This window comes from Phyllobates terribilis, unplaced genomic scaffold (assembly GCF_046119375.1).
Source record: "Phyllobates terribilis strain yellow unplaced genomic scaffold, ASM4611937v1 Scaffold_3__8_contigs__length_932513732, whole genome shotgun sequence".
In the NCBI taxonomy this organism is placed as follows: domain Eukaryota; kingdom Metazoa; phylum Chordata; class Amphibia; order Anura; family Dendrobatidae; genus Phyllobates; species Phyllobates terribilis.
Window position 1 is genome coordinate 15,211,671 of NW_027362763.1, and position 12,788 is coordinate 15,224,458.

At 48.4% G+C, this 12,788-nt stretch overlaps 1 protein-coding gene across 4 annotated transcripts in view; it reads right to left on the reverse strand.

Annotated features, from left to right (window-relative positions):
* LOC141258689 (low density lipoprotein receptor adapter protein 1-B-like) overlaps positions 1-12,788 on the reverse strand; it is a 57,455-nt gene that overhangs the window by 23,910 nt on the left and 20,757 nt on the right. For 2 of the 4 annotated variants that reach the window (XM_073673694.1, XM_073673693.1), the window contains exons 9-10: positions 1,542-1,573; positions 215-275 (exon numbers count right to left, since the gene is read on the reverse strand). The exons of the other annotated variants lie outside the window; for them this stretch is intronic. In XM_073673694.1, coding sequence (XP_073529795.1) covers positions 229-275; positions 1,542-1,573 — 79 coding nt within the window. In that variant the 3' untranslated portion in view covers positions 215-228. The remainder of the gene's footprint in view (positions 1-214; positions 276-1,541; positions 1,574-12,788) is intronic. 4 annotated transcript variants of the gene reach the window in all.

The window sequence follows — 12,788 nt, forward strand, 5'->3', positions numbered from 1 at the left end:
TGCAGAAAAAAAGAAAAGTCTATAAGCAGACAGAATAGATCCAGACAAGAAATCGAATGAAACAGTTTCTTACAGAGACACAAATACCAGGACTCTATCAGTCACTCACACAACCGAGCTGCGATGAGCCACCTCCCTCCGCATCTTATCAATTCTGTGAGTTGCTGCCATAATGATTTAGAAAGACCATGTGACTGACGTGATCCTTACACACCTGTAACCTTCAGGTCACTGCCACTGGAGGTCCCAGCCACCACACGCCGATCTCTGCATATCTGAAAGAGGAGGCAGGACAGACAAGGATAGAGCCAGCACAACATTACAAGACAAGAGAGAGAGAAAGAAGTTCTTCTAGTCACGGCAGAGAACAGTCCAGGGAAGGAGGCGGTGAGGGATCATGGAAAAGAAGAATTGTAAATGGAGGCACAGAGACCTGCAGACATGTCAGCACAGACAGAGCCTGCAGAAGAGTGGTGGATGGAAGGCGGAGGGAAGGCGGAACGGTGGCGGAAGGAAGGCGAAGAAAAAGGCGGAAGGGTGGCGGAGAAAAAGGCGGAAGGGTGGCGGAGAAAAAGGCGGAAGGGTGGCGGAGAAAAGGCGGGAGGGTGGCGGAGAAAAAGGAGGAAGGGTGGCGAGAGAAAAAGGAGGAAGGGTGGCGAGAGAAAAAGGAGGAAGGGTGGCGAGAGAAAAAGGAGGAAGGGTGGCGAGAGAAAAAGGAAGAAGGGTGGCGAGAGAAAAAGGAGGAAGGGTGGCGAGAGAAAAAGGAGGAAGGGTGGCGAGAGAAAAAGGCGGAAGGGTGGCGAGAGAAAAAGGAGGAAGGGTGGCGAGAGAAAAAGGAGGAAGGGTGGCGAGAGAAAAAGGAGGAAGGGTGGCGAGAGAAAAAGGCGGAAGGGTGGCGGAGAAAAAGGCGGAAGGGTGGCGGAGAAAAAGGCGGAAGGGTGGCGGAGAAAAAGGCGGAATGGTGGCGGAGGGAAGGCGGAAGGGTGGCGGAGGGAAGGCAGAAGGGTGGCGGAGGGAAGGCAGAAGGGTGGCGGAGGGAAGGCAGAAGGGTGACGGAGGGAAGGCAGAAGGGTGGCGGAGGGAAGGCAGAAGGGTGGCGGAGGGATGGCAGAACGGTGGTGTTGGCTGGGGAATGACAGAGGGGTTTGGTTTGGCAGTTTCTCAATGCTTCAGCCAAACTCCAGAAATTATGTATGAAGTACCAAAAACATGTGCATTGTGAGAACTGCGCCAATTTAGGACAGAGCTCTATCGAAGGTCATCAATGGCCAAAAAACACTTCTGTGGAGGAGGTGATTGGGACAAATGGATGAGGGATATCTTAATGCTGCACCATAATATAAACCCTATAAAAGGTATATAAAACAGTCTGCAAATCTGATCTCACAAAGGAGACTAACAAGAGTGGGACTGGCTATACAGCTGTCGGACAATGACTAGGAATCAGAATTAGTGCTGACGTGTAATGTCACAGGACACAACACACTAATAAGCAACCCTATAATAGAGAGAAAGATCCAGAGAGGAACAGAAGACATTACCTGTGGGGTCTGCGGCGTCCTCCATAAAGCAGCTTATGGAAGAGACAAAACAGTTTATAGATCCGGGGACCGGGTATAACCACAGGACTAAAGCCTCAGTTTATAGTGTATGTCTTCCACACATTAAAGTACAACCATTATTCACATTAAAGGGGGTGTCTGGTGAAAAGTGCTAAGTCTGCAGTCGCTCTGTGGGTCGCTGTGTGTGACTGCAGACTTATGAATCCTCCAGGGTCTGCCCTGTGCGCTGCGGGGATCTGCCGGTTTCAGACCCGGGACCGGAGGGTATGTAGGAGATATACATAGCCCCGGCCAGTCGGTGCCACCCCGCTCCATACAATTATATGGACAGCGAGGCGGCACCGAATGGCCAGGGGTATAACTCATACATACCGGCGGATCCCCGCAGCGCAGAGGGCAGACGCTGGAGGATTCATAAGTCTGCAGTCACACACAGCGACCCACAGAGCGACTGCAGACTTATCACTTTTCACAAGACAACCCCTTTAAGAGGTAACCCGTGCGTCTCCTCCAATTCCATGGGATCTACTCTCAGATCTGCTTTGCTTTAATTGCATGTTCTCCTGTACATCTTTCCCTCTGATGGCATCTAGTCCTACGTCTCATCTGCTTTGATAATTATCTAGTCCACCGATGGGATCTACTCAAATCACATCTCCTCCACGCAGAGGGATCTATTATATAGAGTCATTACACGCAGAGGGATCTATTATATAGAGTCATTACACGCAGAGGGATCTATTATATAGAGTCATTACACACAGAGGGATCTATTATATAGAGTCATTACACACAGAGGGATCTATTATATAGAGTCATTACACGCAGAGGGATCTATTATATAGAGTCATTACACACAGAGGGATCTATTATATAGAGTCATTACACGCAGAGGGATCTATTATATAGAGTCATTACACGCAGAGGGATCTATTATATAGAGTCATTACACACAGAGGGATCTATTATATAGAGTCATTACACACAGAGGGATCTATTATATAGAGTCATTACACACAGAGTGATCTATTATATAGAGTCATTACACGCAGAGGGGTCTATTATATAGAGTCATTACACACAGAGGGATCTATTATATAAAGTCATTACACACAGAGGGATCTATTATATAGAGTCATTACACACAGAGGGATCTATTATATAGAGTCATTACACACAGAGAAATCTATTATATAGAGTCATTACACACAGAGGGATCTATTATATAGAGTCATTACACACAGAGCGATGTATTATATAGAGTCATTACACGCAGAGGGATCTATTATATAGAGTCATTACACACAGAGGGATCTATTATATAGAGTCATTACACACAGAGGGATCTATTATATAGAGTCATTACACACAGAGCGATGTATTATATAGAGTCATTACACGCAGAGGGATCTATTATATAGAGTCATTACACGCAGAGGGATCTATTATATAGAGTCATTACACACAGAGGGATCTATTATATAGAGTCATTACACACAGAGGGATCTATTATATAGAGTCATTACACGCAGAGGGATCTATTATATAGAGTCATTACACGCAGAGGGATCTATTATATAGAGTCATTACACACAGAGGGATCTATTATATAGTCATTACACACAGAGGGATCTATTATATAGAGTCATTACACGCAGAGGGATCTATTATATAGAGTCATTACACGCAGAGTGATCTATTATATAGAGTCATTACACGCAGAGGGGTCTATTATATAGAGTCATTACACACAGAGGGATCTATTATATAGAGTCATTACACACAGAGAAATCTATTATATAGAGTCATTACACACAGAGGGATCTATTATATAGAGTCATTACACACAGAGCGATGTATTATATAGTCATTACACGCAGAGGGATCTATTATATAGAGTCATTACACACAGAGGGATCTATTATATAGAGTCATTACACACAGAGGGATCTATTATATAGAGTCATTACACACAGAGCGATGTATTATATAGAGTCATTACACGCAGAGGGATCTATTATATAGAGTCATTACACGCAGAGGGATCTATTATATAGAGTCATTACACGCAGAGGGATCTATTATATAGAGTCATTACACACAGAGCGATGTATTATATAGAGTCATTACACGCAGAGGGATCTATTATATAGAGTCATTACACACAGAGGGATCTATTATATAGAGTCATTACACACAGAGGGATCTATTATATAGAGTCATTACACACAGAGGGATCTATTATATAGAGTCATTACACACAGAGGGATCTATTATATAGAGTCATTACACACAGAGGGATCTATTATATAGAGTCATTACACACAGAGGGATCTATTATATAGTGTCATTACACGCAGAGGGATCTATTATATAGAGTCATTACACGCAGAGCGATCTATTATATAGAGTCATTACACGCAGAGGGATCTATTATATAGAGTCATTACACACAGGGATCTATTATATAGAGTCATTACATGCAGAGGGATCTATTATATAGAGTCATTACACGCAGAGCGATCTATTATATAGAGACATTACACGCAGAGGGATCTATTATATAGAGTCATTACACACAGGGATCTATTATATAGAGTCATTACACACAGAGGGATCTATTATATAGAGTCATTACACACAGAGGGATCTATTATATAGAGTCATTACACGCAGAGGGATCTATTATATAGAGTCATTACACACAGAGGGATCTATTTCACATGTTTATTTCTGTTAATGTTGATGATTACGGCTTATAGCCAATGAAAACACAAAAGTCATTATCTCAGTAAATTAGAATACTTTATAACAACAGCTTGAAAAATGTTTTTCAAATCCAGGTCTTTTTCTCCTTGGCCCATGTCCTGGATACGTCTGTGTGTGGTGGCTCTTGAAGCAATGACTCCAGCAGCAGTCCACTCCTTGTGAATCTCCCCCACATTTTTGAATGGCCTTTTCTTAACAATCCTTTCCAGGCTGCGGTTATCCCGGTTGCTTCTGCACCTTTTTCTACCACACTTTTTCCTTCCACTCAACTTTCCATTAATATGCTCAGATACAGCACTTTGTCAACAGTCAGCTTCTTTACCAATGACCTTTTGTGGCTTACCCTCCTTGTGGAGTGTGTCAGTGACTGCCTTCTGGACATCTGTCAAGTCACCAGTCCTCCCCATGATTGTGGAGCCTACTGAAACAGACTAAGGGACCTTTTTAAACGCTTAGGAAACCTTTGCAGGTGTTTTTTATTATTCTAATTTACTGAGATAATGACTTTTGTGTTTTCATTGGCTGTAAGCTATAATCATCAACATTAACAGAAATAAACACGTGAAATAGATCCCTCTGTGTCTAATGACTCTGTATAATAGATCCCTCTGTGTCTAATGACTCTGTATAATAGATCCCTCTGTGTGTAATGACTCTGTATAATAGATCCCTCTGTGTGTAATGACTCTGTATAATAGATCCCTCTGTGTGTAATGACTCTATATAATAGATCCCTCTGTGTGTAATGACTCTATATAATAGATCCCTCGGTGTGTAATGACTCTATATAATAGATCCCTCGGTGTGTAATGACTCTGTATAATAGATCCCTCTGTGTGTAATGACTATATAATAGATCCCTCTGCGTGTAATGACTCCATAGAATAGATCCCTCCGCGTGTAATGACTCCATAGAATAGATCCCTCCGCGTGTAATGACTCCATAGAATAGATCCCTCCGCGTGTAATGACTCCATAGAATAGATCCCTCCGCGTGTAATGACTCTATATAATAGATCCCTCTGCGTGTAATGATTCTATATAATTGATCCCTCTGCGTGTAATGACTCTATATAATAGATCCCTGTCACGAAACAACACCCACTTTTGGGTCAGACCTTGCAGCTCTCTGGCGCCCCCTTATCCTGCTGGTCACACACGGTATTGACCGAGGATAAGCACGGGTGCAGCTGCTCTAATTTATGTCGACTATTGCGGCACGTGATGTGACAGGACGTATATGTACCACCAGTTCCTTCCAGGAACGTATATATACCTCCGTCCAGCCACCCTCAAACCACAATATCACATAAATACTGGTATACTGCCACCACCGATCGCTTAACAGGTGGATCGGGTACCCGTTAGGTAACGTGAATTAGCAGGTGAGGAACGTGTTTGCTTGACATAAGACAAGAAGAACAAAGCTGGTAAATAATAATGATTTACTCCCAAAAGGGGGCAGTGTTTACAAAAGATAAACAAGAGATTATAAAAGACACAATGTACATATATGCATAAAACAATTATTAAAATAAAAGGGATAAGTGATAGCAAAACCTGCACCACGTGGTGATGGTCTCAGATTCCGTGGGGGGGACAGCTCCCCAGAAATTAGAGGTGATTCCCCTACACAGCGTGGTGTGCATGCGTCTGACGTCCCTGAGAAGAATGACTTGGAACATGGCCGTTCTGGTTTTTACTAAAGGGGCCAAAACTCTGGGAGACACCCATTATTTACCTCACAAGGGGGGGCTCGGCTTTGTGAGCCCGCCCTGCTGCACAAGACCTAATCATCCTTCATATTCCATATCTTGGTGTGGGGGGGTCCCACATCCAAGATGGAGACATCATGTTGGCCGTCACTAATTTTCATGCAGATGGATATTAAACATGACATCTCTATGATGCTCCGACGCTAAGAAACCATTTCCTCGATTTCTGGGGGTTTCCCAGTTATGAAAAATATATCATTGTAACCAGGAAAATGTGAGCATTCCAAAAATGTGGTCCCTGGGTTAGTGACAGTCCTGTGCGTTATTAAAATTGACATTAAACGTTTTTCCAGCTAAACAATAGAATTGGAGGGAGAGACCAGTTTAAACTAGACGCTGCTCTACGCTGAGGGTTTACAACGGTAATAAAAATTCTTAGGGTGGGGGCAAGCACTGCAGTTCTATGTCTTACAAATGGACAGGGGAGGTGGAAATTTGAGACAGCTCTCATTTTTTAAAACTAGGACCAAAAATACATTTTGCCTGATACCTCCCCCTTTTAGACTGCGCTATGGAGGTAGGACCTTCTGGTACTCCTCCAAGCGTAGGTCTGGAGGCTCCCCTCGCCGGGACAACCCATCGGCATTGCCATGCTCGCTGCCTTTGCGGTGTTGGACGGTAAAGTCGTACTGCTGGAGGGTGAGGCTCCAGCGTAACAACCTTCCGTTGGCAACGGACATGGTGTGCAGCCAACTCAGGGGGTTGTGGTCAGTCACGACAGTGAAGGGGCGCCCGTACAAGTAAGGCTGTAAGCGGTTGAGGGCCCATACTATGGCCAGGCACTCCTTCTCTATGGTGGAATAGGCCACTTCCCTCGGCAGCAGTTTCCGGCTTAGGTACAACACGGGGTGTTCTTGGTTTCCCGAGTCGACCTGGCTGAGTACAGCACCGAGGCCAAATTCACTGGCGTCGGTGTGTACTAAGAGCGGTCGTGTGCCGTCGACCGCCTTTAGTACAGGAGAGCAGCTCAGGGCAGTCTTCAAAGCCCGAAAGGCCACCTTGCATTCATCTGTCCACTTGACTGAATGGGGTAAGCTCCTCCTGGTGAGATCTGTCAAGGGCTTCGCAAGGCTACTATAGTTTTGTACAAAGCGTCTATAGTACCCTGCAGTGCCCAAGAAGGACTGCACCTGCTTCTTGGTCCTGGGGGTGGGCCAGGACACGATAGCGTCCACCTTTCCAGGCTCTGGCTTCAGAGTACCCCCACCTACCCGGTGCCCCAGGTAGTGGACCTCGTTCATGCCCATCTGGCACTTTCCCGGCTTGATGGTCAAGCCCGCCTGGTGAATGCGCCCGAGCACCTGCTGCAGATGATCGAGGTGATCCTCCCAGGTGGGAATGAAGACGGCAATGTCATCCAGGTACGCCACTGCGTACCTCTCCAGTCCCTGGAGCAGGTGGTTGACCATTCGCTGGAAAGTGGCAGGGGCATTTTTCATGCCGAAAGGCATGACCGTGGATTCATACAATCCGAAGGGGGTGATAAAGGCGGACTTCTCCTGGAGAGATAGCTCGCACTGGCTAACCGCTCCAGCAGCTCCTCAATGCGTGGCATTGGTTGTGCATCAGAGGCGTTGAGCCCCCTGTAGTCCACACAGAACCGGGTGGTCCGGTCCTTCTTTGGCACCAGGACTACAGGTGAGGCCCACGCGCTCTTGGACCGCTTAATCACCCCCAGCTTCAGCATCTCCTCGACCTCCTGACGCATGACATGCTGCACCTCGTCGGAGATTCGATAGGCTGTCCGCCGGAGTGGGGCATGATTCCCGGTGTCCACTTCATGGACCGCCGCCTCAGTCCTGCCAGGCAGGTTGGTGAACACTGCTTGGAAGGGTTTCAGCACTGCTTGTAGCTGAGACCTCTGGTCTGCGGATAGCAAGTCACTTATCTCTACATCCTCTAGGGACCCGCTGGCTTTCGCTTGTGCGAGCATGTCCAAGAGGGGGTCATCCTCCCCATCCTCGGGCAGGTTGCAGACCGGTAGGACGCAGGTTCCACGTTCTTGATGAGCCTTCATCATATTAACGTGAAACGCCTTCCGCCTACCCCGCTCGTGGTCAAGTGTGATCACGTAGGTGACCGGGTTGAGCTGTTGGTGAATGACGTACGGGCCTTCCCAGGCCGCCTGAAGCTTGTCCTTTGGTATGGGGACCAGCACCCACACCTTCTGACCCACCTGGTAGGTCCGTTCTCGGGCGTTCTGGTCGTACCAATGCTTCTGGTCAGCCTGGGCTTGCGCCATGTTGTCATGCACCAACTGCGTCAAGGTCTGCATCTTGTCACGGAAGCGCATCACATACTCCACGATGGACACTCCTGGGGACCTCGGCTCTTCTTCCCAGAATTCCCTTATCAACCCAAGGGGTCCTCGGACACGCCTGCCATACAGGAGCTCAAAGGGGGAGAACCCCGTCGAGGCCTGTGGAACCTCTCTGTAAGCAAATAGCAGGTGTGGGAAGTAACGCTCCCAGTCGCGACCCTGGGTCTCAACCAGCATTTTTAACATCTGTTTGAGGGTACCGTTGAATCGCTCACACAAACCATTGGTTTGGGGATGATACGCGCTCGATACCAGATGCTGCACCTGCATTTTCTTACATAGGGCCTCCATTAAGCGAGACATGAACTGGGTCCCCTGGTCGGTAAGCATCTCCCTGGGAAAGCCTACTCGCGAAAAGATGGCCAAGAGGGTGTCCGCCACCTTATTCGCCCTAATTGAGGACAGGGCTACTGCCTCCGGATACCGGGTAGCATAGTCTACCACGGTAAGGATGAATCGTTTTCCAGAGCTGCTGGGTATGGCCAGTGGTCCCACAATGTCCACAGCAATCCTCTGGAAAGGCTCCTCTATCACTGGCAAAGAGATCAGGGGGGCTTTGGGGGCCGGCCCTGACTTTCCCACTCTTTGACACGTGGTACAGGAGCGACAGTAGTTCACCACATCTGTCCTCATTTTGGGCCAATAAAAGTGGTGAGACAGCCGGGCCCTGGTTTTGCTGACCCCCAAGTGTCCAGCGAGTGGAATTTCATGGGCGATCCGCAACAACTCATCCCTGAATTGGTAGGGGACGACCAGCTGTCTTTCCCTCAGCCACTCCTGTTGGGGTGTACAGGGAACTGTCTCCCGGTACAACCTCCCTTGGTCCCAGAATACCCTCTCCTTATCCGACTCGGAGGTGGGGTTCTCAGCGAGGCTCCTTAACGTCTCCAGGCTAGCATCTGAGTGCAGAGCTGCCTGAAACTCCTGGCTGGAGGAAGCCAGAAGTGAGGTTAAGGCCTCGTCCTCACTGGGACCCTCTGGGACCGGCTCTGGGTCCATACCTGACTCTGTTATTCCTCTGTCCGAGGAGGGTCCAGAAGGCAGGGCGTTACTTGCGTTCTGGGCACTCTGACTGCGGGTAACAGCGGCTATATAGGCCGTCTCCCCGGGGAATAACACCGTCCCATCAGCCTGCGAGGCCATGAGAACTACTCCTCCATCATCCTCCATTACCTCAGGCACAGTGCTACGTATGGGGCAGCGACTATCAGCCAGGTCACCATCTGTTGTGACACTGGTCACTGGCACAGCACCACCTGCGCCATGGTCCTCGTGCCTCTCCCCATTACCCTTGGCACTGACCTTTGCTCCGGCTAGGGGATCCTCAGCAACATCACCCCGCAGAGTGACATGGCTGAGTTCTCCTGCACCTTCCAATACAACATCATCATCATCATCATGTAAAGCATTGACATTCACATTATCAGCATTAACCTTACCAACCGTATCAGATCGAGGAGGGGGGTCAGGGACATAATAAGCAAACATCCTCCCCAAATCAGTTCCCAACAGAACATTTGCAGGTAGGTTTTTGGATACTCCCACTTCCTTCACCCCACTTCCCACACCCCAATCAATAAAAACCCGGGCCATGGGCAAGGGGCATCGGACGCCCCCAATCCCGGTGACAGTCAGGGTCTTTCCTGGAATAAGCGCTTCAGGGGACACCAGTTCGGGTCGGATGAGGGTTCGTTCGGCCCCAGTATCCTTGAGGCCTACAGTGACAGTGTCCCCCACCCTGACAGACTGCAAGTTTTCACAGGCCCTCCCAACCGGCCCACCCACCAAAAGAACTGATGCATTAGGCCCTGGGGCCTTGGATGGGGGGTTCTTCCTCTGCTTCTCTGGGCAAGTGGCGCTGAGATGACCAGTCTGGTTGCAGAAATAACACCTGCGGGCATCAGATGCAGGCCGGGCATTGGTAACGGGGAAAAGTCCTCCGGAAGGTCGGCTGGCAGGGGCAGGGATAGTGGTTGATGGCTTACCCCCTTTCCAGCTGGTGATCACCGGCTTCCGCACCTCTGGTCTCCGGTTGGCCTCGTAGGTGTCTGCGATCTGCGCTGCTTTATTGGCATCTGGTGGCTCCCGATCCATCACGAACTGCCGTACCTCAGTCGGACACAGATGCAGGAACTGGTCTTTCACCATCAGGTCCTTTAGCTGCTCAAAGGTGGTCGCTGACAGTCCTTGGATCCACTGCTCAAAGTTGGTTCGGAGCCCGTCTACCACATCGCTGTAGGTGTCATGTGGTCCACGTTGGAGGGCTCTGAACTTTTTCCGGTAAACCTCCGGAGTCAGCTGGTACTTTTTTATCAGGGCCTGCTTGACGGCCTCATAGTCTCCATCCTGCTCTCGAGGGAGGGAAGCAAACACCTCCAAAGCTTTTCCTCGGAGCCCTGGAGTCAAATATCTTGCCCATTGGTCGATGGGCAGCTGATACTGCCTGCAGGCCTTTTCAAAGCCTCGCAGAAATGTGTCCAAGTCCCCATCCTTTTCCATCACAGGGAAGTGCTCAGGACGAGGTTTAAAGCAGCTGGCACTGTTGGGCTCACGGGTCTGCGTAGAGGGCGACTCCTTCTGAATCCGGGCTAGCTCCAGCTGGTGTTGTCGGTCAACAGCCTCTCGGTCAGCTTGGGCTTGTCGCTCAGCAGCCTCTCGGTCAGCTTGGGCTTGTCGCTCCGCAGCCTCTCGGTCAGCTTGGCCTTGTCGCTCCGCTTGGGCCTGTTGCTCTGCTCGCTCCTGGAATCTCAGGATCAGCTGCAGTCGTCCATCACGATTGTCTGCGGCGAGCTGCTCCAAGGCCATCTGCAGGTGGGGGTCCACACTACCCTGGTTGCGGGTATGGCTGGCAATCACAGGTGGGACCCCTGCAGCAGCGCCATCCGGGCCTTGGTTGGCCGCCCCATCATCAGGGCTCTGCTGTCGGACGGGCTCTGCAGCACCTTGTAACAGTTCCGCAATCATTTGGGCCTTGGTTTTGCCCGTGGGGTCAATCTGCCTCAGCGCACAGAGGGCAGTGAGAGTGTCCTTCGTCTGCTGGTGATACCAGGGCTCTCCACATGTAGCCATCATTGCCAAATAAAAGATAGGACAGAAAAACAAGAGAAGGGTAGGGGCAACTGCTCCACATACAGTATAGTCCCAGATCTAATAAACACTGAGTTCGATCTTCCAAAACTTTTGTGCAAGTTTTTAGTGAGAGGAATGATTGCTGAAACCAGATCACTAATGTCCTATGATCCCACCGCTGCCACCAATTTGTCACGAAACAACACCCACTTTTGGGTCAGACCTTGCAGCTCTCTAGCGCCCCCTTATCCTGCTGGTCACACACGGTATTGACCGAGGATAAGCACGGGTGCAGCTGCTCTAATTTATGTCAACTATTGTGGCACGTGATGTGACAGGACGTATATATACCACCAGTTCCTTCCAGGAACGTATATATACCTCCGACCAGCCACCCTCAACCACAATATCACATAAATACTGGTATACTGCCACCACCGATCGCTTAACAGGTGGATCGGGTACCTGTTAGGTAACGTGAATTAGCGGGTGAGGAACGTGTTGGCTCGACATAGGACAAGAAGAACGAAACTGGTAAATAATAATGATTTACTCCCAAAAGGGGGGCAGTGTTTACAAAATATATACAAGAGATTATAAAAGACACAATGTACATATATGCATAAAACAATTATTAAAATAAAAGGGATAAGTGATAGCAAAACCTGCGCCACGTGGTGATGGGCTCAGATTCCGTGGGGGAAATGGCTCCCCGGAAATTAGAGGTGATTCCCCTACACAGCGTGGTGTGCGTGCGTCTGACGTCCCTGAGAAGAATGACTTGGAACATGGTGGTTCTGGTTTTTACTAAAGGGGCCAAAACTCTGGGAGACACCCATTATTTACCTCACAAGGGGGGGCTCGGCTTTGTGAGCCCGCCCTGCTGCACAAGACCTAATCATCCTTCATATTCCATATCTTGGTGTGGGGGGATCCCACATCCAAGATGGAGACATCATGCTGGCCGTCACTAATTTTCACGCAGATGGATATTAACCCCTTCAGGACCCAGCCTATTTTGACCCTAAAGACCTTGGCATTTTTGTCAATTCTGACCAGTGTCCCTTTACGAAGTAAAAACTCTGGAACACTTCAACGGATCCTAGCGATTCTGAGATTGTTTTTTCGTGACATATTGGGCTTCATGTTAGTATTAAATTTAGGTCGATAATATTTGCGTTTATTTGTGAAAAAATCAAAAATATGGGAAAAATTTTGAAAATTTTGCAATTTTCAAATTTTGAATTTTTATTCTGCTAAACTAGAGAGTGATGTGACACAAAATAGTTAATA